At 51.5% G+C, this 23,767-nt stretch overlaps 8 protein-coding genes across 8 annotated transcripts; 4 read left to right on the plus strand and 4 right to left on the minus strand.

Moving 5' to 3' along the window:
* Positions 1-651: 651 nt before the first annotated feature.
* BKA67DRAFT_532557 (uncharacterized protein) lies at positions 652-1,145 on the plus strand (the record flags this gene model as incomplete). Its single annotated transcript, XM_046099553.1, has 2 exons — positions 652-783; positions 873-1,145. 2 exons carry the CDS (start codon positions 652-654, stop codon positions 1,143-1,145), a joined length of 405 nt encoding a protein of 134 aa, XP_045961578.1.
* A 244-nt stretch (positions 1,146-1,389) lies between these two features.
* BKA67DRAFT_186928 (uncharacterized protein) lies at positions 1,390-3,329 on the minus strand. The gene is made up of 2 exons (XM_046095317.1): positions 3,232-3,329; positions 1,390-3,097 (listed from the first exon to the last, which is right to left on the minus strand). Exon 2 carries the CDS (start codon positions 3,004-3,006, stop codon positions 1,573-1,575), a length of 1,434 nt encoding a protein of 477 aa, XP_045961579.1. The 5' UTR covers positions 3,007-3,097; positions 3,232-3,329; the 3' UTR covers positions 1,390-1,572.
* A 30-nt stretch (positions 3,330-3,359) lies between these two features.
* Positions 3,360-11,566, minus strand: BKA67DRAFT_555042 (uncharacterized protein). The gene is made up of 3 exons (XM_046102035.1): positions 4,367-11,566; positions 3,709-4,313; positions 3,360-3,652 (listed from the first exon to the last, which is right to left on the minus strand). The coding sequence occupies exons 1-3, from the start codon at positions 11,180-11,182 to the stop codon at positions 3,535-3,537; spliced, it is 7,539 nt and encodes a 2,512-aa protein (XP_045961580.1). The 5' UTR covers positions 11,183-11,566; the 3' UTR covers positions 3,360-3,534.
* A 288-nt stretch (positions 11,567-11,854) lies between these two features.
* Positions 11,855-14,654, plus strand: BKA67DRAFT_186950 (uncharacterized protein). The gene has a single exon (XM_046095318.1). It carries the CDS (start codon positions 12,230-12,232, stop codon positions 14,312-14,314), a length of 2,085 nt encoding a protein of 694 aa, XP_045961581.1. The 5' UTR covers positions 11,855-12,229; the 3' UTR covers positions 14,315-14,654.
* A 430-nt stretch (positions 14,655-15,084) lies between these two features.
* On the plus strand, positions 15,085-16,302 carry BKA67DRAFT_186953 (eukaryotic translation initiation factor 4E-1). Its single transcript, XM_046095319.1, has 3 exons — positions 15,085-15,519; positions 15,585-15,656; positions 15,731-16,302. The coding sequence occupies exons 1-3, from the start codon at positions 15,331-15,333 to the stop codon at positions 16,217-16,219; spliced, it is 750 nt and encodes a 249-aa protein (XP_045961582.1). The 5' UTR covers positions 15,085-15,330; the 3' UTR covers positions 16,220-16,302.
* Positions 16,303-16,789: 487 nt separating this feature from the next.
* On the minus strand, positions 16,790-18,660 carry BKA67DRAFT_532562 (AMP-binding enzyme; the record flags this gene model as incomplete). Its single annotated transcript, XM_046099554.1, has 2 exons — positions 16,790-18,381; positions 18,438-18,660. 2 exons carry the CDS (start codon positions 18,658-18,660, stop codon positions 16,790-16,792), a joined length of 1,815 nt encoding a protein of 604 aa, XP_045961583.1.
* A 1,141-nt stretch (positions 18,661-19,801) lies between these two features.
* BKA67DRAFT_187038 (bola protein) lies at positions 19,802-20,771 on the plus strand. The gene has a single exon (XM_046095320.1). The coding sequence runs from the start codon at positions 20,007-20,009 to the stop codon at positions 20,472-20,474; it is 468 nt and encodes a 155-aa protein (XP_045961584.1). The 5' UTR covers positions 19,802-20,006; the 3' UTR covers positions 20,475-20,771.
* Positions 20,772-21,068: 297 nt separating this feature from the next.
* Positions 21,069-23,516, minus strand: BKA67DRAFT_590901 (uncharacterized protein; the record flags this gene model as incomplete). The annotated part of the gene is made up of 3 exons (XM_046104638.1): positions 21,069-21,371; positions 21,438-23,269; positions 23,342-23,516. 3 exons carry the CDS (start codon positions 23,514-23,516, stop codon positions 21,069-21,071), a joined length of 2,310 nt encoding a protein of 769 aa, XP_045961585.1.
* Between the last annotated feature and the right edge of the window lie 251 nt (positions 23,517-23,767).

Consider the following 23,767-nt stretch of genomic DNA (forward strand, 5'->3'; position numbering starts at 1 on the left):
ATCATACGAATCCAAAGCACCAAGTGTCGAACGCGGCTCATAATGCATGGAGAAAAAATCGCATAATACCGCGTGATAACCAAAGATGAGTTTTCGTCTGCTTCACTCGGAAAGACAAGGGAATATTTTTTTTTAATTCTTTTGGCGAGTCGGGTCACCAGTAATTTGCGTTCTAGATCTCTGACAAAACGCTACTATCGTTACGATCTGGCCGAGCCAAAGGATTCGAAAGCTGCACCATTTGAAAGACACGTCTCTGGATACTTGGATTGCAAGAAGATGAGGCGGCTCTCGATGGATCCTCAGACAAAACAAGGATGTCCCAGCTGTAGTTGGTGCCTTGCGCGTTTGTTGCTGTTGCGACCCAGAAGGATCCACATAGAAGAATCAAGTAAATAAAATGGCAGGCCACAAGCCAACCTGCACCGAAGAAAGAAGAAAATGGTCTTCTTTCCCGATTAATCAAATTTATTCTTCTTCATGTTATCAGAAAAGTACGAGTCCCCGAGAGATACAGAGCGCAAGAGCCTCGGGTGTTGCCGTTCTTGACAGTATCTGCGCGGTCCTCTGATTCCGGCACTTGGATCAGCTCCCGGCCCCAAAACCACACATCTTCTTCCCGGTGGGACGCCAGCGCCCCGATTGTAAATTATGGACTCGTTCGATAATGTCGTTAGGAAACGGTTCAGCAGCCTCTTTGGCAAATCCTCCTGGTTGCGCAAGCGGCTGGCGAAGCCGCGTGCCAGGAAATGGCTCCGCGGCTTGAAGAAGCGAAGCGGCAACGTGCGTAGCTCTCTCAAGTTTGGAAAAATATTTGTAGGCTGCCGGGACTTCCTCTTCCAAACGGTCAGATCACTAATACATATCAAAAGTCTCTCGAAAAGCTCTCCGGCCCCTTCCGGGCCTTCGGTACCGCCTTCGTAGGACTCGGCACCTCCTTCAAACAGCTTCGTGGAAAGCTGGCCTCGCCCTTCAAGAAGCTCCCCGGCATCCTGCAGTCAGTAATCATCAGTAATTTCGAGACCCGCGCCCCTTCAACCAAGGCAGGGACCTATCGGAAGAATGAAACTCTCGATCGTGCACAGCTAACCACTTGGTTCACAGCAGGAATGGAAACGGCATTTTGCAGTGGTTTCAAGCTCTAGGGACAGGTTTCACCGGCCAGATCCAGAAATGGCTTGCGAAAGCCCAAGTCAAAAATACGGGCTTGGTGTATAAGACGGCGCAGCTGGTAGGGTGGGTAGGGGACTCTATCACAAAGAAAGGGGAGTCCATCCAGGAGAAAGCCAAACGTATCAGGGAGAAAGGCGAAGAAATCCAAAGGGGGAAGGAGCAGAGGCGGAACCAGCTGGACTTGCTGACAGGCTATTCAGAAGAGGATCTGAGCACATGCCTGGGGTCGATAAGATCACAAAGCTCGACCAAACTCCATGACGAGTAAATTGAGTTGCTGTAACGAGCGAGGAGCCATGTGCGAGTAGCGATAGATAGATAGCCGCCTTCATGGCAACAATGTACAACAACATATACAGCGCCTCATGCTTCAATTCGACCCAGAATGCTTTTCCATGCCTATACCAAGAATGTCCAGAAGCTTGGGTAAACGAACTCTTCCTCGAATATCCTTCTTACCTGCTCCAGCACGAAGCGTTCTACCTTGCCCACATTCTTCAGGCTTTGTTTCATGCCTTCCCGCTGTCCAATCTCACTCTCAACCTTGATCTCTTGCAGCAGACCGCCCATCCGACCCTTTTGTCGCTTTTCACCTTGGACACGCCCGGCACCATCCTCCGCCTCGTCCGATTCTCCGTCGTCCCCGACGGCTGTAACTGCATCATCGGGGCTAAGGAAACAGAAGTGAACCCGCTTTCTGATATTCGCCACAACTCCGACGCCGTCGAACGACAGACCGGTGATGTTTAATTTAACCGGTATGCCCACGAAGCTAGGCATGGGATAATCGAGCAGTATCTCGGCCGTCAGCATGAGCTTGATATCGCCCGCATACTTGATCCGGAACACGGCCTGCAGGTCCTCGATGCGCGGCTCGCGGAATTTCCTTTCCTCCTCATCCTCGTCGTCCTCGTCGCCAAGATCACCATCATTGACCCCGTCCACATCGTCGAACTCTTCTTCGATCGCGCTCCCCGCCAACGCTCCCGTGTCCCTGGTCGGCGGCCTCGAATGGCCTGCCGAGGTTGGTGCAAGGGTAGACACGCTATGTTTCTCCCTCAGTGGGCCCCCTGCCGGAGGTGAAGCAGCAGGGAAGTCCTGTATACTAATCGAGCTGTGTGAGCGGTTGCGATTATGGCCGCCGCCGCCTCCTGTGCCTCGCGAAGACGGCGACTGCGGATAAGACGACCCGCCCGACTCCAGCCACCCGTTGAGATGCTGCGAGGTGGCCACGGCAGCTAGCGGCGTCTGTGTGCCCGACGGCCAGCCGGTCGCGATGTGGCTCGGGAAGTAGTGAGCCATGTTGGCCGTGCCCCCAGTTATGCCGGGTGTCGAGACGCCCAGTCCCAAGAAGGGTGAACCGACATCGGGCGTCTGCGGCGCGCTCCGCAGGCCCGCCGTGTGAACGTGGCCGAGATGATCCGGCGCTGGACTGGCACTCCTGCTATTGCCGGCTCCGCCAGCCAACCTCCTCCTCTGCTCCTCTTTCCGCCTCCGCTCCGCGGCCCTGATAGCGTCCGGGACCTCATCGACGTGGTTGGGGCCCCTCCCATCTTCCGTTTCGGCCCCGTCGGCACCTTCTTCCTCCTCGTCATCCAGCTCGTCGGCCTCTGGCATCTCCTCGTAGAAGTCTGGGAGCGGGTCGCAGATATCCTTGAGGGTGACCTTGGGAGGGATGCTGCCGAACTGGAAGTCGTGCACCTTGACCGACTTGATGAAGCGCGGCAGCGGCACCGTCTGGAACTTGGTGTGAATGAAATCGCGGATGCGGGCGGCGAGGTCTTCGCCATCCGGACCCACGGTGAGGGTCTCCCAGTTCAGATCTATCGACATGATTTTCTTTTCCAGTCTGCCGAGCCCTTTAGCCCTGAGTTCTCCTCCTCTCTCAGACAAACGCGTGCTGCGTTCCGTGCATTAGGCAAGTCTGTGTGGTGTATTAGCGGTTATGAGATCATTGAGCTGAAAGTTTGAGGCTTGGAAGCTTTTAGTGGGGGCATCTCTAGGCGAGCGCCCGCCTGGATGGTATAATTAGTCGGTTGCATTTCAGCGCAATCTTACAGGAAGCGCAGCCTTAAACGACTGGAAGCAGTATAGCAACTACGTGCGTCTGACAGACAAAAAAGGCCCATCATGGTCATACTCTCATGAATTGACAGACAGTGGTCGGAAGCTGTGACGATCAACAGTTTACACAAAGGGCATTTCACGCATCGTTATTGGCTACTAGACCTATTTGTCTTTATGCTATATATCAATGCTGTCCCAACGCCTCGCAATGCCCTCCCAAGAACACAACCCAAAATCCATAGCATTCATCTGAATGATCCGGAACTACCTAGACATTCACTGGCTTCAAGACGATTACTCTTGAGCAAGCTCTTCGGCCCCATCATCGCCAATCGCATTGAGGTATGCTGGTGGTCTGTGCATCGAGGGTACATGGAATTGATGCCAACAGTTTGGCGCTTCTAGGATATACCTTTGTCATTGTTAGTGTCGGAACATTGCAACAAGTAAAAGGTGAAGCGAGCTTACCTAGCCATGGCTTCTCTGAAACGGGACTTGTACTCCCGTGGACTCGTCACAGTAGGCCGATTGCGACCCCCTCCAGCGAAGCCGCGTCCCTTGATCCAGCTCTCAAGCGTTTTGTCCCACGTGTATGTGCGAATGCAGTCAATAATTCCGACGACGAGTTCCTTCTTAGCTTCATCCACAGCGATCATAAGACTGTAATCCATAACATTTTGCCTGGCGAGGAAAAGCGTGTCGTTCCGGACCGAGGCGCGCAGAAGTTTGGTCGAGTGCTCACGCGCAAAGAGTGGTGATTCATATATATATTCAACCATGTTTTCGTCTAGAAGAACCTCGTTCTGCTCGCCAGTTGACTGAATTTTTCGATTCCGCATGGAGCCCTTGAGATCGAAAATCCTTGTTGGCGCTCGATCATAGAAAAGGTTTTCCATGAGTAGCAGATCAAGTTTGATCTCAGTATTCGTCAGTGGATTCTTGATTATGACCTGGAAAAAGCCCAACATCTTTGCTATGACGGAAGGCAGATCTCGGAACAGGGCTTCGGCCATGTACTCAAAGTATATAGGAGCGAATTTCAGGAAAGCGGAGGTCTCAATTGGTGATAAAGACTGTGCATAGATTAGTAGCTTTCTGAGCAAGGGTTGGGGGTGTGAAGACTTACCTTCATCATCAGTCGATCATCCTGGGTCTTAAGGAAGACTGACTTTGACTTTCCGCCCTTGGAGTCGTATTTCAAACAGCGTGACAAGGACTCAATGATTCTATGAGCAGAGCCACACTTTATCCGCAATGCATCGAACTGTTCTGCATAGAATATCTTGACCAACATCTTGGCGGAACCTTCATTGAACTGAAACTTGAGATGTTTGCTTCCAACCTTCCGCATGCTGGCCTCGAGACCTTCTTCACTGGCCATGTGCCAGTCAGCTGTGGGGATGCCGGGACCTTCTGTGTCTATCTCACTTTCAAGGACCTCTGGATCCTTTCGCCCGTGAAATTTTCTAGCCTTTTCGCGATATTCTTCGCAATCCAATGTGAAAGCTATCAATGAGCTTGGCTCATCCTCTCTGACAATAATATCAGAATGATCGAACAAGTGATCCATCGCGCTAATAGGATATTCCAACGCTGGCCATTCGCTCGCACTTCGTTCTGCCCAGAAGTTGGTGAGAATTTTCATGAAGTTTGTCTTGTCCTGTTTCGGTAGTTCCAAAGGTATGTCAGTGCTAGGATCGAGAGAATCCGCAATCTCCTCCAGCGCGCTTCCCTCAAGGAGAGATTGCTCCGTATCGCTTTCTCCCTGCTCGTCATCTGTTGGTAGTTGGCTGGTATTTTGAGCTTGATCATCCGTTTCTGCCTCGGTAGCGGTATCTTCATTTGGACGCTCCTCAGCTTGTGGTTGTGAAGTATCGGTCGGAAACTGGAGCATGCCTGGCCGAGCTATTGGGGTGGCATCATCGCCATCGGCGCCAGCATCGGAAAGAATATCAGTGTGTGTATCAACCTCTCCACTATTCTTGGTGCCCTCAGTATCTTTGTCCATCGCAGAGTCGTCTGTAGCCTGACCCGGCTCTTGGACGGCTTCATCGGGATCTTCGTATACTTCCACTATAGCCTTGGTTGTAGAACGTTGGAGGAAAGCCCGAGCGTGTGACATCTTAGCAGCACGCTGTTTTTCATCTTTCTTTCTCTCTTTCTCAAACTCGCGACTCAACTGCTCAAAGTGACGTGCAAGAGTAGACACTCTCGAATCCTTCTTACGGCCAACAAATCGAGGAATAGAGGACTTGCTTCCGTGTTTGGACCGCAGACTAAAGAGCTTCTTTTCGCCTTTGACAGATTCGTTTGTGGGGATTTTACGTAGATCTATGCTAGAAGCCTGCTCTGTCGTTGGCGTTCTGTCCTTATCCTTGCCAAGGCCGAAAAACTTCCTGCTGCTAGCAGACTGGGTACGCGGTAGAGTCGGCATACTATGTGCTGGCTGTGACATAGCACGGACCATAGGAGGCGATACGTGCAACCCCTTTCTACGGGACGGAAGGTTTTCAGGAACCACAGTCCTTTGAGGCTCAAGCGTAGCTTGAGGCGAGTCTTTGGTTCCGGCATTCACCTCTCTAGCCTCATCAAGAACGACAGACTGCTGGCGCCGACGAAGTTGGTCGATCTGCTCAGCCACCGACATTGATGGGCCGCCTACATTTGGCAATGCAACAGACGGTGCTGGCGATGTGGTGGGAGTTGACAGCTCAGCCTCTGGCGTTTCGTCCGGCACAAGCGGAGGAACATCGATGGACTGGGTCTGGCTCGGGTTGAGAAAGCTTTGTCTAGGAGTCGCAGGCGTGGTAGCCAAGTCCAAAGGCTCGGCTCTTTCTAGAACGGCGTCAGGAGCTAGAACAGGCGCCGCTTGAGCGTCGGCCCCTACGCTCATATCAAGGTCTGGGACGATCTGCACGGGCTCCTTCTCCGTTAATCGGTCACTAGGCCGCTCCTCACTGATTCCACTGATTCCACTGATTCCGCTGACTTCGCTGATTTCACTAGCTGCACTTTCAGGTCCAAACATTTGCGATGGTTTTTCAGTTGCGTCTGGTGTCTCAGTTGGAGTTTCGTTACTGATGAGGGATTCCTTCGACTCATCTGTGAACATTTTGCGCAATTGAAGCATTGTCAGCCTTCGAAGGTCTTTCTCGGTGGGAAGGAAATCAATTTCGAACTTGGCAAAAGCAGCGTCCCATTCCGTGACTTTTGTGAATATCTCACCTCGCAGGACTGCACTTAGAGGAATGACTTCATAGTACTTGGAGTTCATGTATGAATCCTGCAGCCTTCGGATGATTAAGACATGATCGTCTTGAACCTTCTTCGTCAAGCGCTCAACTTCGGTTTTGCAAGCCTCTGCTTTCTCGGGGGCAATATTATCCAGCCTGATTGCCTTGATCCTTGCTTTGATGGATGCTGTGAACCGAGACCATCGATCTTGTATTGCCGTGAAAATTTCATTCTTTAAATTGAGATCATGCTCAACCTTCCAAGTAATTCGTGCTCGAGGAGCAACGATTTCCAAGAGATCAATGGGGTCATAATGAACACGCACCACCTTGTCTTGCAACCCAAAGTAGCGTATATGATCACGGTGATGGTCATGAGGACAATCCCAAGCGTCACCATCCTCATTGTTGACCAGGCGCGTGCCTCTGCTCCAGAACGAAAGCTCGAGATACTTGCCAAATGAGTACTTCCAAGTTCCCTGAGACATTTCTGTCTCGGCAGTTTCCTTCTTACAGTTTTTACAGTAGCTCCACATGGTGATACTATCCTTTGATATGCCTTTTTTGTTATTTTGCTCAAGGAAAAATGTGATTCGAGCATCGCCATGGACATAGGTGCGATGATGTGCGAGCATTTTGCGATCGCAAGATGTGCCAGTACATATCGAATCGGCACCATAACAAACATCCTCGATGTATTGACCCAAAGTACAGTCCGAGTCAAATTTGTCGTTCTCCGCATGTTCATCATAGAATTGGATGGCAATAAGTCCAGGCTCGACGCATGGGACTTTGTTCTCCGTACAGACTACAGAGTACAGCACAACAATATTTTGATGAGCAGATGGTTCGAAAAAATCGAGATTGGCTTTGATGTGGTTCTCCCACTGCCGCGTTTGAACACGATAGTTGTACAAAGCTTTGTCATACTCAACATCATGGACGGCATGCAGCACTTCCATGATGGCACGCGGTGCTTTTTGTCCCGTCTGATGAACCATGTGGGGTTTGATGAGTTGGAATTTCTGCGGCTTAGACCTGTCCCCTTCGCCACGCTCTTCGACAATGTCTTGATCTCGCAACTTTTTCAGGTGCACAAGCCGCCGTTCTTGTTCTCGTGCTCTCATCAGCAGATAAGGCTGAGCGAACCTGACAAATGGAGATGCAGAGAGGATTCTGGTCTGATATTTGGCCACCATGTCACTATAGAATGTTGGCATCGGTGCATCATCAGGTATTAGACTATCATTGGAAGCTCGGCCATGTGTCTCGTGAAGTGAGATCAACTTGTTGATCTGCTGGTTGGCTTGTGCGATCGCTGAATCTGATTCCGGCGGCGTTTCATTTTCCCTGTTGCTTTCCACGGAGCTTTGCGAGGGTAGCTCGTCGAAAGTCATCGTGGATAGACTTCTTTGCCGTGCGTCGTCATCGCTGGTGGCGAAAGTGCTCAATGACACTTTACTCTCCTCGCTGTGCTGACTAGGTAACTCCTCATTGTCAGGAAGCTGTATGTAAGAGTCGCGCATTAAGCAAGACTCTAGCTTGAGATTGTACACAACGTATATCATAAAATCAGTAATCTGCTTGATCTTTGTGAGAATAGGTGTAGGTGCACCTCGAAGAGCTATTGTGCAGCCTAGCTGTTCGTTGCTACTAGAGAGGAACATGTACGTCTTCTTCCTTCCGGGGATTTCTTCGTTGACGTACGTCTTGACCTCAAAGCCGACGCTTCTGCCTACGCGAAACCGTTCTACAGGGAGACTCAGCATGTCTATTGACGATATAATAGGTGCCTCTAAACATCGCGATACTGCATAAATGACAGATGGTTTGACGTTGTATGCGACGGCAATATTATGTTCAGAGAGATATTGTAATGCCAACCCAGATACGGACTTCTCGGCTAGCACCAGCTGGGGCCGTAAAGTAACGATGCGGCTGACAATCACCTTGAGGAATTCTTTCTCTTCATCGATTGCCGGTTTTAAACTCATGAAGTGCTGTTGGTGTCGCCGATATTCGATGGGGAATGAGACAATGACAACGCGAGGACTCGCCAAACGCCTCGGCATGCTCTTCTGAGCTAGCTTTTTGGTAAATATTACACCGGAAATATAGCTGGTATCACCTGGTCGTCCGCCTGGGATCTTTTTCAGCTTGACGTAGTGTCGAATGTCAATGTCATCGCCACTTTCGACATCAGGGTCAACAGACGTGGTACACTTGAGCAGGATCGGCATAAGCGCCTTCTCCCAGGCTGCGAGATTTGGTATTTCGGAGTCTCGTAAGAGTTGTTGGAGTAGCTTCCGTACGTGGGATAGACTTGCTGGGTTCAGTTCGACGCGGGGCGCTTTCTCTCCTTTCATTGACGAGCTTCTTGTCAACCTTGGGGCGATCCCCGTGGCAGGGCCCTCGAAAGTGGGCAGTGTCTCCGTAGACCCGGCTGGACCTCTGAGATGGGCACTTCTAGGTCGTGGTGAACGGAGGTGGTAAACGCTTGCACTGGCGATGCTAGCATTGCGTTTTCGTGAAGACCTGATGTACGAGCCTGGAGCCCCGTTCTCATTGAAGACGCTCAGTCCGCTGATACTCTTTTCCGCCGGGTATCTAAGCCGATTTCTTCGCCCAGCTCCAAGATACGGCCCAAGAGTCGATTTGTCACTGTCCAGGGTAGACAAACTGGGGTCACCTCCAGCCATGATCTGAGAGATACTGGTTTGCTCATCCCCACTTGATTCATCTGACATGAAAGGGGCCAAGTCAGGATCGATTACATTGTCGTCATGGAATGCAGGAAGACCAGTCTTCTTGGCGATTTCCTCGTTGGCGGATCGCCGGAATGGTGCTCGATCGTCTGCAGCTGGAGAAGGCTTGAACCGACCAAAGAGGTTGTGCTTAGAATGATGTCGCTTATGGCTAGACGATTGGGGCCTTGCCGCAAGAGACTTGAGAGATCTCGATGAGCTAGGTCTGCTTAGTTGTGGGGCATCGATTTCGAGGATGGCGGAATTGCGATTAGATGATTCACCGATCCGTCGAGTTGGAATAGCCATCATAGGCGTGTCAAGCGACCTCACATCGCGACCGTAGTCTTCTGGTCGTCTGACGGGGCTCGTGTCCCCTTTGTCGGAATCGGGCAGCTTGAGCGTCACAGACTTCTGGTTGGAGCGAAAGATGGCAGGCAGATAAGAGTCGTCAGCCGAATCTTCCGATATGTTTGCGTCCTGCTGCCGCTGACTGATAATGTCGAGACAACGTTTGCAGACCCTCAATGTGCCTGCCACGCCGAACTTCTGACCTGAGATGATGGTGGTGCATCTACTGTCGAATATGCAGCCACATGTTCGACAGTGATGCTTTCTGCGAAAGGCTGAGAATGGTGCACCGCAGTGAAAACATTCCTTGCACGCCTCGTCTGCCATCCAGAAGTCCTTGCTGAGAACCTGTTTCCTCATGTGCTCCAAGGTGGCATTCACGGTATCTGGTGCGCCTTCGTCTGTAGTCGTTCCAGGTATCCGGAAGGCGCCAGACTTCATTCTATGCGGCCTATCATCACGACCCCATGTGTCATGCCGCACCTTCTGATGGGCGGAAGATATGATATTGCTAGGCTCTGCAGTGCTCTGCGAAAGGGAGGAAGACCTCGAGTGCGAGCCTCTATTGCGTGAGCCAGTAATACGATCAATGACAGCTGGACGCCGCGCTGCGTCTCTTGCACTAGGTCTAGCTGTAGGGGAAAGGAGGCCTTGGTCCTCAATGTGTTGATGCACGGATGCCGCCGCAGAGGATCGTGTGCTCTTGGCAGGACTTACAGGTGAGTCCAAATTACCATCCGCGGCTACAATCTCGTCTCGGCGTTGACGGCTAGGTATCACGATCTTTTCTAGGGACGCTGCACTCTTGGACTCGGAGTTATCATATCTGCCCGGTATTTCCAGGTTTGGCAGTATCCCTGCATTGTCATTTGGTCGTGCGGAGCTCTTCCTGGAATCGGTAGTGCGAATAGAGATGTCGTCTGCCCGGCTGGACGCACTACGTGGAGCATCTTTGAACGCACTCACAGTGACAGGTGCCACAACAGCCACCGATTTACTTATGGTCGAGATGTTTTGACGGCTTGACGACGCCGATTTAGTTGTACCAGAAGCAGCCGACCCTAGATATTTGGCCGCTTGCTGCTGGGAGCTCGTTTCCGGAAAGCCACCAGATGGCGGGCGCAGGGAGTCGGTAGAGCCAGAAGCCAGTGTAGAAATAGTCAGGCCTGTGTCGATACGTGATATCGAAGCTTTGGGCACAGTTGTGGTAGTGGTTGTGCTGGAGCTCCTCTTGGAAGCAGCATCCGTATCAGCATCATCTTGGCCTAGACCCTTCTCCCTCCCCGTGACACCGACGGCCTCTTTGAACCTCGAGTACAGCCCGCTGAAGCCGCTTTGTACCAAGTCGCCGGCGAAGCCCTTGTTTTCGGGGGATGTGCTCGATTCTGGGGGCGGGTTAAGCTCGTTAAAGGTGGTCAAGACATCGCGCTGATTTGCCGAGTCGTGGATCTTGTCCAGCGCCTGCGCAAGCTGCTCCTGGCTGACGGCAGGTCGCACTGGTCCCTGTGCAGGACCTGCCCAAGATGAAGAATCGCGACGGGCTTTCGATGTGGTGGGAGAGGCGATGGTCATGGGTGAGGCCTGTGGTTGGAGCGGAGGATGCTTCGTCGACATGGTTGGTATCGTCGTGGGTCGGAAATAAGACTACTCATCGGGGCGTTTTGTAGAACAGGTGCGAAAGTCACCTTTGAATCAGACGGTCAAGCATGGCATGTCCTCATGTTGGGCTCGGGTTTATATACCATCGGCGTTGCAGCAGCTTGAGCAGTGACTTCAGATGCAACTTGGTATCGGCGGCTGTCAAGCAAAGCAAAACAAAACAAGAGTTTCAACAAGTCAGCGGTAGTAGCAACAAAGAAAATCGTGTCACATAAAAACTCGTGTGGTATTCGTGAGGCTAAACGCAAGTCAAGTGGTGACGATGAGCAAAGGGGAACACAAAAGTTCGGTGTTGCAGTTGCAGCTGTCGAGCAAGTCGGAACTTGGGACTTGTGATGGTGGGCCAGAGGAGCTCTGGAAAGCTCCAAGGATTGAGCAGATACGGATGCGTACTGTAGTTTACCCTAGACTACCACTGAGCCAGGAGCAGCAAATGCTATGTGTCTTTCGAAGGGTGCTACCCGCTGAAGCTGGCGTATTTACCCCACTGCGCACAACTAATAGTACAGGCGTCCCGTCCCGCTAGATATGAAGATTCACAGAAGTAAGGACGGAGTACTCTATGCTAGTCTAAGTCCGTACTGTGTAAAGAGTACCTACTGTAACTTAACTATGTATGTAACGACCCAGGTTGGGTAAATAGAGGGGCAGCAGATTGCTTTTGCTTGATGTCAGGTTCACGCGAATATGATGGGTGGCTGTCAGCCCCACATCGCGCTGATGCCCGGATATCCAACTTCATCCAGAACGCGTCTGGACTCTACATATCTTCACTCAATACCAAAGACCATCATTTCTGCCACCCAAGGTTGTTTGGAACATACGAGAACCAGATCCCTGCATAGAAGGCATATCGAGTCGTTGGTTTTCGGAAATGTTACCAAAGCTTTTTCTCATGGTTGCTTTTTGAAGCAAGGACGCTCTTGCTCTTTGTAGAACAGTAGCATCCACAACATTGGAGGTTCACGGCACATATCTCAACGAGCCCTGTAATTTTTCACCATGGCCAGGTCAAAGGTCGCTACAGCCACCCATGGCAGCTCGCAGCCTGTGTCGTCGGTTATGGACTTGTTGGATGAGCAGCGGCTTCCAAGATCTCTTTTCAAGATCCACAAGCAGCAGCAGGAATTACTGGATAAGTCCGACTCATGGGCTCAACATCTCAGCCGTCAGTCGAGGCCTGGAATAAACATACCACCAGAGGTTCTCAAAAATATGAGGGACTTTCATAGGCGGCAGGCTGCATTGACTGCTATCCATAAACCCCAGGAACCTGGTGGCAACGAACACGAAAGCACTCGTATAGATGGCAATGCCCCACCTCATTCGTCTCCGTCGCCAGGGCCGTTGTCCGATGATGAAGCAGAAGACGAGGAAGACGCTGGCACATCTATTACATGGTCCCCAAGCCCTCCAAGGGATGACGGCGTCCCGCCAGTGGCCAGAGAACCTCCACCTCACAGCCCGACCCCTGATCGGCACGTTCAACCGACATGTGAAGCCGCTCAACAGGAGCCATTCATTTCGCAGATCCCCCCGAGGTCGCCATTGCAACCGACGATGGATGCTGCAAACACTCGACAAAGGTCATCATTTCCCGATTTCCCTTCAAGCAGTCTCGGTTCGGAGGCGGACCTGGAGGTTGCTGCCCCAAAAGCTTTCGCAAAAGCCTCCGCATCATTGAGAAAAGATGTCGAGCTGAACCCGACACCGCCCTCAGCCCAGATTCAAGTTCCTTGTACTTTCGATGCTGCGGCCTTCATCCCACAACCCCGTGCAGAAATACCTAGATCAAGGCCATGCTCGGATCTTGCTAGCATCGACACAGTATTTGGCCGTGTTGCCACAAGTACGAAGGCAGCTGTGTTGAAGAATATGCCACCTGCCCCTGCGACTATTTCTGGCTATGATATTCCGGGTTCCCAATCATCTGTGGATTCTGCGTCATCCGTAATCCCAGCAACTAATTTTGCAAAGCCGCACAGAAGTCCGGCAAAGTCGCTTAAAATGCCACAGCCGACCACAACCGCAGTCAAGGAGACTCTCAGGGTAAACCAACCAACTGTCTCGGAGTCAAAGAAGGCTGAGACGCTCACACGGTCCACTAAGACCACTAAGACCACGGAGCTGCCTGCGCATGTGACCACTCGCACTTGTCGACAACGAACGCCGGTCTATAAACCGCAATCGCCCCGATTAGTGTTCTCCTTGCCTGAATCAGATGAGCCTCCCTTTTTACGGTATTGTATTGCATACCCCAGCTACAATGGAACCCTAGAGGATTTTCTTGCAGGTTGTTTATCTATACCCAAAGGGCGACTTGCGACGTACCAGTATGATGATTTCATTCGAGCGTGGTTAGAGGAGTATCTGTCGTACGTTAAACGCACTGACGATGCTCTACCGTGTATCGATTGGTACATGGATACGGCCGAGGAACTGCCTACATCTTTTCAAACCAAAGTTGTCACGAAAGCAAATCTGGAAGCAATACTCGAGCTATATGCCGATGATATCGAGTCAATGCGTAACACTGCAACGCGAAAGAACATGCGTGGATCATCTGAATCCCCGGCCCCAGCACTTCTGCCACCAGAAAACAAGGAGCAGAAGCCTGGCTCCTCGGGTCTTCAAGAAGCCAAAAGTGGTGAGGGGAAGGTCATATCTCAAGACGACATAGAATCACTGATAATGACGTCAAATCAAGAAACAGATAAAGAGGTTCAACCTTCTGGACCTCTTCTCGAGCAGCCCGAAACTGTAGGCGAGGATGAGCGGTCATCCCAGCATTTTGCAGCGGGAAAGGACATTCGTAGATCATCTCAAAAACGTCCTACAAACCCTAGCGTCGATGAGCCTGTCGCAAAGAAAGCACTCCGTACCTCGCAGCTACCATCAGAAGCAGGCACAGCTGGGAAGCGCTCTTTAGCGCCTAGAAGCAGCAACCCAACAAAGACGCTCAGCAAGGAAGGGTTCAAAGCTTTCATGAAGAAAAAGAGGAAAGAGGGGGGGAAATTGCGCGACGATATCAGTATCGCAAGTTCAGCGCCTGTTCGCGCTACCCCGACATCAGGTCAGAAGGGTTGACAGAGCTAATGAATGATATGTACCAAGGCGAGTATGTCTTGCTGTATGGTAAGAGCATGTGTAAACCGTTTGAGCAGAACAGCAAGCTTGTATCACTAAGGTTACATTAATCGTAGTCAGAGATACCCATGGCTACTAAGTAGCAAGTGTTGTTAGAATAAAGCAACCAGATGCATGCAGTGCCTAGCGTTTAACAGGTTGCCCTTTTAGTTGCAATGGAGCAAACTCTGGTTGACAGATATGCAAGCATGCTCCAGGGGTTTCAGAACGTGCTACTATAACACAACACGATGATAATAAATATAGTAGCAGCCCAACGCAGGTAGGTGGGTGGTAGATTCAGCATGTACAAGTGCACATGTACCGGACCGCACTTGACGATGGTGTTGGCGGCGGGCTCTCTTGTTGAAAAGTCTGTGCACAAAATTGCTAAGCCCCCACCATGAATAAGGCTCTGACCTCGAGCTGAGGTCAGAGTTTGAGGTCAAACGTGGGAAAACCCTCTGAGACCAAATACAGTACATTATTTTTGTGACGACATATTCTGAAGTGGCTCTGCCTGGCGCAAAGTCGCGATATCGACCCCAAAGCCAAGACAAGACAAGACGACAAACGATTATCACGATTTTCTGATCTGATTGAATCAAACGCACCTCCCCGCAATCTAATTACCTTTTCTCGACAACAGGAGCGACTCAATTCAATTCAAGTCAATTCAATTCGGTTGCCCCACGACGAAATCAAATCTCAAATCCCATTCACAGGCCGACTTATCACCGTTTAAGTTGCGCCTTCCTGAATTCGCGCCAAAAAAAAAAACCAGTGCCTGAACATTTGGACTTACAATTGTTATCACCAAGCACTCGCTCCTTTGAACCATCCCATCCCTCTTCCCATCTAAAGCAGGCGCCGACTTCGTCTTCTACCGATACGATACCGCACTGAACTAGGTCGCCTTTCCCTAATCCATCACAAATCACCAACCTCATCCGTCCCCGCGTCCAACCACAGACAAGATGGCCGAGCAAGTCGACTTGAAGACAATCCCCGTCTCGCCCGACGGCGACAACAACGACAATGGCATCTCTGCTGCTGACATGACCGAGAAGTTAGTCACTGTCTTCCACGACAAGGACAACTTCAATGTCAAGCACCCCCTCCAGAACAAGTGGACCTTGTGGTTCACCAAGCCTTCAAACGGCAAGGTAATTATTCTATCCTATCCTATCTACCATAGCCTCCACCTCCATGATAGACTGACACCACTTAGGGTGACAACTGGAACGATCTGCTGAAGGAGGTCATCACCTTCAACTCTGTTGAGGAGTTCTGGGGCATCTACGTAAGTTTTGATTGACAGCCATAGATTCGTTCGTAACATTCTACTTGTGCTAACGCACCTTTCCCTTTCTCTAGAACAACATCGCTCCTGTCTCAGACCTCGCTCTCAAATCCGACTACCATCTGTTCAAGGAGGGTGTCCGACCGGAATGGGAAGACCCGCAGAATAAGCACGGCGGGAAGTGGTCCTATTCCTTCAAGGAGAAGCGTGCCGTCGACATCAACGACATCTGGCTACACACAATGATGGCAGCCATCGGTGAGATGCTTGAGGACGAGGACGATGGTGAGGTCATGGGGGTTGTCGTCAACGTGCGTAAGGCATTCTTCCGTGTCGGTGTCTGGACTCGTACTATCGGTAAGCCCATTCCCGGCAAGGGCGACGGCGACATTGCTGGTGGCAAGGGCCGACCCGTGGCCAAGGGCCAGGCCATCCTTCTGGAGATTGGCAAGCGCTTCAAGAACATCCTCAAGCTCCCCACGGACGAGGTTGTTGAGTTCTCGGGCCACACAGACGCGGCACATAGTGGTAGCACGCGTGCCAAGTCCAAGTTCACCGCCTAAGCAAAATTCCTTTACCCAAAACTCGGCGATATGGTAATTTCGAGTGAGCATCATGGACACGACCGTCGCTACATACGCGTATCGTTTCTACGTGGACATGCCTTGACCTCCATTATGGCCATGATCTTATATCCCTAAGCATGGTGGCATTTCATTGGAAGGGGAATGGTAAAACAAGGCAGCAACGAAAAGATTTGCTTGACTTGTGACTTGACGAAGAGAGGCCTCGGACTTCATGTACTATTGTCCAATTCATATCATCTTGAGAGAACACCGGGGGAGATACCATCATTTGTGGACGGAAGTGGCAGCTGTCTTTTGAGTTCTGCAGTGGTTATCTAAAGGGCTTCTGTTGCCCTCGCAGTCTTATGCTCACATGAAACATCAAATACGAGTCCTTTATGCAATGTTCATTATCGTGATTGATGGATCTACCCAACTCTAATACTTCCCAATATTTCAGTGTGCTATCTACGGCCTGATGGGCAACCCATACATTTAGTCAACTCTTTGAGAAGACCACTCTATCTTGTTGGTATATACAGATATTGTAATATCCTCTTCCCTATCTCACATTTCATCTCCACTGAAATCATCCACAAACACGGCCTTTACAAGGGTTTTCTTGTTGACCTTGCCCATGGCGTTTCGCGGTATGCTATCGACCACTCTTAACACCTGGGGAATCTTGTAGTTGGCGAGTCTGTCCCTCAGCGCCTTCCGCATCTCCATCGGCTTCCAGCCCCGCTCCTTGTACTCGGGGTTTAGTACGATGACGGCGCCGACTTTCTGGCCCCATTTACCGCTGGGCACCGCAAGCACCGCGGCCTCGGCCACGTTGGGCAGGGAGAGCATCTCGCGCTCCACCTCGAGCGCGGAGACCTTTTCGCCCCCGGACTTGATGATGTCGGCGGATGCGCGCCCGAGGATAAAGTACATTTTGCCCTGTGCGAATTCGCCGCTCTCGCCGCTCCCGCTTCCCGGAACAGCCCTCCGCACCGCGATATCGCCCGTCTTGAACCACCGGCCCCGGCCGTCCTCGCCCTCGACGAACTCTTTGACCGTCGCTTCGGGGTTGCGCCAGTACTCGCGGAACACGTTCTTGCCCCTCAGCTGGATCATGCCCTGTCGTTCTTTGCCTTGGCTGTCGTGTTCCTCGCCTTCCTCGATAATCTCGTTCGTGTCGGTATCCACCAACCGGGCCTCGACGCCCGGCAGTGGCCAGCCGACAGAGCCATCTACACGGTCGACATACGAGAGGCCGCAGGAGAGCGCCATACCCACCTCGGTCATGCCGTAGCGCTCAAGCAGCACATTGCCATGGGACAACTCCTTCCAGGCGCGTTTTACGGGTGTAGGGAGGGCAGCTGAGCCGGAGATGGAGACGCGCATATTTGAGGGGGAAATTGCCTGTCGAGCAGCAGTTGCGACTGGCTCGGGCAAGGTGCCATGTGTTGTCAGAAGACGTGTATAGACGGTGGGCACCACGGTGAAGAAGGTTATGGGCGCCTTGGACATGCGCGCCCATTTGTCGTCAACAGGCGTTACGTTACCGCTTGTGTATGGAGGGGTGTCGTAACCATTTGCGACGTTCGGTAGCAGCTTGCTCATGTATGGGTTCGCGAACCGCCGCCAGACAGCATCTGCATTGAAGGGAAACAGAAACTCGATTGTACTTCCGGCAAACAGAGGTGTCAGAACAGCGTTAACGGTGCCGTGGATGTGGTGTAGCGGCAGAACATGCAGTAGGCGGTCTTTCGGAGAGTACTTCCACGCCGAGAGCAGCGAGTGGCATTGCGCGGTCAACGCCGTTTCGGGCAGGAGCACGCCCTTTGGCCTAGCTGTGGTACCAGACGTGTATAGCATCATGCCTGCTCCTTCCGAATCCCTATTATCAGATATCGCTATTGAGTCAGAAGTCGAGCTACCTCCATAGTGCTTGGGCAGCTCGTATAATATAGGGTGTGGATGTGGTGCAGCATTCGGCGAAGGGCTCGGGAAGGGCGTTGAGAGGATCTCTTGTGCCTTGGTAGCATATTTGGGCGAGTGAAGCAGCAAAAGCGCTTCTGAATGGGAGAGGATATACTGCAGCTCGGCGGGCGGGAATGGAGGGGAGAGTGGGAGTGCAATGGCGCGAGCTGCGAGAATCGCGAGGAGAGTGACTGGACGTTACATTAGCACAGACGGCCTCTAACTCTGGGACATCGAGGGTGCTCACCGACGTAGTCATAACTGTTCTCAACCAAGAAGGCTATGCGCTCGCCCTGGATATCTGATTTGCCTGCCGCCTCATAGATCCTGTCGCGTGCTCGTACTACATCCGGGAGCAGCTCGCCATATCTGAAAGTGCGCCCCGAGAGGCAATGTGTTACTGCTGTCGATTCCGGATGGTGTTTTGAAATGGCCTCGAAGAGGGGGAGCCTGGGAAGAGTGGATGCCATCATGTACGAGCAGTAGATGTGCCTATGCGAGGGCCGAGGCAAGGATCGCCGGGGAGTAGGCCGAGTGAAGGGAGCAGCAGCAGAAGAAATTGTTCTTGCTGGGGAGCGTAATTCTGCAGGCGGTTTACGAGTCGCCTTCCGACAATTCGAGGCCCAGAAAGAAGCGGAAGAAGTAGAAAGAGAAGAAACAGGCCCATTACACCTCCACATTACGGAAAGGGGGTTTATATAAACTATTAATACAACTATGCAGGTGGTGATACAGTATACATATCCCGGACAAGGAAAGGAGGAGTATTGCGGAAGGTGTGGATAAGCTGCCAGCATCGGAGGTTGAGCTCTAAACCGTAGTTCTAGCTACAGCACTACTATGCAACCATGTTTGTATGTATGTACTCCAGTGTATTGGGTAAATGTACCTGCTATAACTGGTCGAGGTCTAGCCTAGCGCTCAAGTGATGTGTGTACGGTAGGGTACATGAGTAATTGGAATCTGGAGGGGCATTTCGCTCTCGCTTGAGGCCTGCGGCACGCACTGCAAGTTGCATTTACATCCTGGACATTGAACTTGGGGTTGCTTTTGGCGGAGAACCCGGAGTTTAGTAGCGTGCGACAGGGGGCTTCAGTACTGCAGTTGCCGGTGCTCATCCAAAGAAAGTACAGGCTCATGGTCATCGATTCGTCCAGGTTAGCTTGGCCTAGAATTTGGAAGTGGCCGGGTCCCTCCCACGCGAAGGCATTTGGGGGTTATTACATTACAATCGAGTCGCGTCAAAAGATTCATTTCACCTCATACTGTCCCGGCGTCCATAGGAGATTACCACTTCTTGCCGTGTGAGCAGCAACCTAGCAACCATCTTCAAGTGCTGGCTACTGACGTCGGTACCCGCGGTGCAACTATCGCAACGGCCAGACGTCCAGTGCATGAAAATTAAGTTAGCAAGCAAGATTCCAGATCGCCTGCCTCTCAATAGCATTTGCATTTTCATTTGCAACCAACAATATAAAGAACCAACGCTCTCACCGGAACCTGGAAGCCGATTCTCCCCAACTACACCAATAAAGTTCCACATCGAAACCCAACAAACTGTCTTGCCCCAGCATTTATATCAATTTCATCCCCAGATCTGGCGAAAGCTGCACCCAACGCACGCATCTGCAGCAGCTACGGTCGCACTTCTAAGCCCGCCCGGTAATTTCCCTCGGCACCTTACCGAACCACCGCTGCAGTAGCTCGACTATCACTCCACGCTGAGTTGAGTGTCAATTCTCTCAATTACGCAAGGTGCAGCCAAACAGCACAAGACACAGCTGTGTCTATCATCGGGAGGACATCCCCCTACCCCATGCTTTCCCGATCCACACTGCTCCGCCCCTTGGCAGGTGCTCGTGTCGGTAACAGCAGCAAGGTTCTCGCCATCAGCCAACAAATTCAGCTCAATTTGAACTACCACAGAGTCAGAAATATGGCATCAGAGTCCGCCTCATCGCAGACGCCTGTGGAAGACATCATTCGGGCAAAGTTGACAGACGCATTTGCTCCTACGCATTTGGAGATTCACAACGACTCGCACCTGCATTCCCATCACAAGGCCATGCAAGGTTCCATGTCCAAGGAGACACATTTCCGCATTTACATCACTTCTGATGCCTTCAAGACCGCCAGAATGCAGCCTGCGAGGCATCGTATGGTTTACCAGCTGCTCAAGGATGAGATGGCGCGTGAGGGAGGCATCCACGCCCTGCAGTTGAAGACAAGAACCCCCGAGGAGTACGAAAAGGCCCAGAATATTGAGGCCGAGCAGGCAAGCTAGAAGAGCAGTGCGGTCTGTATAAAATTATTGATCTCACTCATAGATGTATAAATGTCCACATGTATATTGCTGTCCTCCTACATTGGTGCCTCCCATGGACTTAACTACGCATCTGTTGTCTCAAGCGATCTCTGACCTGCGATGCTTACTAGAAAGAGCTTTGACAACCGAGATTAATCTTGACGACTTCCAGGTCGTTGGACGGTTTCATAAACTCATCTCCGTTAGCCACTTGGGCTTTGGCTGATAATGTCGATTTGCCTGTTTGCCTCAAAATCGTATCCCTCGGAGCGGGATGGTTTTCCTCGGCATTCGAAGCCTATCTGATCTGCCCTACTTAACTTGTAGCTCCCTTCTAGGTCGCAAGGTTATCCTTAGCACTGCTCCATGGCCCTGTAACATGACCGAAAGGATATTGCGCTGTCCAGATTCTGGAAACCCCAATCCTTCCTTGAGAATCAAGCCTGCCACAAATTTGTCAGACGGCTCTTGCAAAAAGGCGTTTCCCGCAAACGGATCTCATTGGAACGCTGGCTATATCCACAGGGAATGGTAACCATACTACTATACATTTTTGTTGTTTCCATGAACAAGTTACCGATGGTGATCGTCTATGCTCAAAGGCTCCACTGTGATCATATCATCATCGTGATCATGCATCTGTATACCACCGAATTCTTCCTCGTCAGAGTCGTCATGTTCGTCGTCGTGACCGTGCATTCCTTCGACCTCAGCACGATTTGGGAGTGCATCATTCTTGAATGCCCGATTTCCGTGGTTTTGGCCGGAACTCGCACCAGCATTCCATGTCGTCAATGGATCGCTTGCTTCTGGTAGTGGCGAAAGCGATTTTGTGGCTGTTGGGCTTGGAGGTTTAGCTTTATGCTCTTCCGCGACCTTGTGACCCATCAGCTTTGCATGTTTAACGCTGAGATCGCTCTTCTCCTCCTGGACATTCTTTACCGTTGGATCGAACTTTTCATTTGCCATCTGTTCCTCAGTGTGTTTGGAAGGCTGAAGCCTCTTCTTTTCAGAAGCATCTATATCGATGAGATTACCAGACTCCGCGAAGTCTTTGTCGTGTAAGTCAATTCTATCTTCTTCCTTGGGAATTTCACCTTCGCCTCCTTTGACATCGAGGAAGCCACACCGGTTCAAGATCTTAGGAATAAGCTCCGGATAACGCAAATGACCTTGCACGTCCTCGCTCAAGTCGAGGTTCTCAACGCCTGCGACGTCGTCGCTAATTCGCTGCAGGCCAGCGATGCCGAGTTGAGCACTTGTAGCTCTGTAAAGGAAAGCAAGAATGAAGTCGTTCTCGCTGTAGACATTGAACAATTTTCCAGATACGACAGTCCTCATCATTTGCCAGTGTCCTGGGTTAGATGGTATAGGTGCTCCAATAAGTACCACACTGTCGATCAAGCCAAACGCCTTCCTATCTGCCATTTCTCTCAAACAGCAGTAGATAACTCTGGCCCCCAGCGAATAACCAACAAGGGTCACCGGGCGCTCCCCTTGGACTCTGTTAATCAAGGCATCGGCAAGAATCTTGCCTGCTTTTTCTGATCGGTTACGGGCCAAACTGAAAGGGTTGTCGAGTTTACTAGCCATTGCGACCAAATGGATGGGCCAAAGAGCACCCCATAGACTCGCCAACACTGTCCGTTTTATGATCTCCACCTTGATGTTAGCCCAGGCGTATGAAGTGATCATATCCTGGAGCGTAACACCCAAGCCTAGCAGACTCTGCACCTCGTATTGTAGGGCGAAGACTTCAGTTTCGTCACCCAATGGACGCCAGTACTTGGTGACGTCACCTTCTTCCTTAAGCCAACCGTTGATTCCGATCGTGACTCTCAGTCGTCGGGCCGCGGGTCCTTCCTTCTTAGAATGCTCGCCCCATTCATCTGCAAGTGGCAAGAAGCAAAAGTCCTCTACTTCCCTGGCGTATTTATCAATAATTTCTCCTGTCATCTTCGCGCCATAAGCACCGAATATGGTACCGACTAGGGCGCCATTCATCCAGAAGACGCCAAGGAAGCTGGCAAGCCCTCCAAGCCCAACGCTTCCCATCAGTCCTCCCACCGCACCAGCGACAAGTGGTGCTGCCAGTCCGCCTGTGACGCCAATGATAGCTGCACCAGCGACCGAAGCCAGTCCGACTTTCCAGAAGCGGCCGGCCTGCCCGGATTCTGCGCGTTTTTTTGCTTCACCATCGGCAGACATTGCACCTTTCTTCTTTTTCTCCTCTTCGGCCTTTTGTGCCGTCTCCACCATCGTTGTTGCGATCTCGACTTCTTCCTTGTCTAAGAACAAAGGCGAGATCTCCAAAGCCGAAGCGAGATAACAAACTAATGCGCGAGAGTAGGCAGAATAGTTGCCAATGCTAAGGAGCATGATTAAAGTGCTACTTAACACTTCCTTGCGATCATCCATAGGAATGGTGGTCAACCTGGTAGGTATCGGATGGTATAAATGCTGCATAGACTCTAGTTTCTCCTTCGAATCCTTCACAACGCACATCCCAGAGGCACTGTCAAAACTGATCAAGTCCTCGCCCTCTTGGGGCTGCTCTGCTTTCTTCTTCGTGATGAGTTCATCGCGCTTTCTGCGTGCATCAAGAACCTTCTGGTCATCGGGTGCAATCGCGATCTCTTTTAGCTTACCCAGCACCTCATGGCGCCATGAGTCGAAGTGTCGCAGTGCGGCCTTGCGCAGCCGAATGAGTTCGGGCGGTGGTGGATCTCTGCGCTGATCTCGAGCTCGTGGGCTCTCGGCGGAGCCTGTACTCCCTTCGCGGCGTGCAGCATCGTCTGCAAATGTGTATGCAGGTGCTGGCGATAGAGTCGATGTTATTGAGTTACCACTTGCTGTTCTGCTGGGCAGCGGTGGAGGCGAGCCTTCCGGGGAATCGCGGGGCAGCTCTATCTGGCTACGCTGGTATGCAGTGATTGCTATCACGAGATTGTACAGCGCCTTTCGTCGAGCTGAATTGAGCGCGACCCGAATCTGCTCCGGCTCGCTGCTTACAGGCGCCATTTCTGCTGTTCGCGCAGGCTTAGTTTATACGTTGACACGTTCAAGTTCACAGTCGATACGTTGGTGCTGTTTGCAGTTGAAGACACGGCCCGTCTTTGTTGTCGCCTAATACGTGACGTCAGACCTGCAACGTCAGGTCACAGAAGGAAGTCGGATAGATTCGACTCTGGGGCAACAAATAAAAAAAGGGACTTTTAAGGCACTGTCGAGTAGCAGGCACCGAGATTCTTGAGCTGCGCCATCCTCTGGGT

This window comes from Truncatella angustata (assembly GCF_020726525.1).
Source record: "Truncatella angustata strain MPI-SDFR-AT-0073 chromosome Unknown BKA67scaffold_2, whole genome shotgun sequence".
In the NCBI taxonomy this organism is placed as follows: domain Eukaryota; kingdom Fungi; phylum Ascomycota; class Sordariomycetes; order Amphisphaeriales; family Sporocadaceae; genus Truncatella; species Truncatella angustata.

Coding starts and splice junctions, on each gene's coding strand:
- BKA67DRAFT_186928 (XM_046095317.1), bottom strand. CDS start 3,006: ATGTCGATAGATCTGAACTGGGAGACCCTCACCGTGGGTCCGGATGGC.
- BKA67DRAFT_555042 (XM_046102035.1), bottom strand. CDS start 11,182: ATGTCGACGAAGCATCCTCCGCTCCAACCACAGGCCTCACCCATGACC. Junction 4,314..4,366: donor ATGATCGACTGATGATGAAG/GTAAGTCTTCAC, acceptor ATCTATGCACAG/TCTTTATCACCAATTGAGAC. Junction 3,653..3,708: donor TTCAGAGAAGCCATGGCTAG/GTAAGCTCGCTT, acceptor ACAATGACAAAG/GTATATCCTAGAAGCGCCAA.
- BKA67DRAFT_186950 (XM_046095318.1), top strand. CDS start 12,230: ATGGCCAGGTCAAAGGTCGCTACAGCCACCCATGGCAGCTCGCAGCCT.
- BKA67DRAFT_186953 (XM_046095319.1), top strand. CDS start 15,331: ATGGCCGAGCAAGTCGACTTGAAGACAATCCCCGTCTCGCCCGACGGC. Junction 15,520..15,584: donor CCAAGCCTTCAAACGGCAAG/GTAATTATTCTA, acceptor GACACCACTTAG/GGTGACAACTGGAACGATCT. Junction 15,657..15,730: donor AGGAGTTCTGGGGCATCTAC/GTAAGTTTTGAT, acceptor CCCTTTCTCTAG/AACAACATCGCTCCTGTCTC.
- BKA67DRAFT_187038 (XM_046095320.1), top strand. CDS start 20,007: ATGCTTTCCCGATCCACACTGCTCCGCCCCTTGGCAGGTGCTCGTGTC.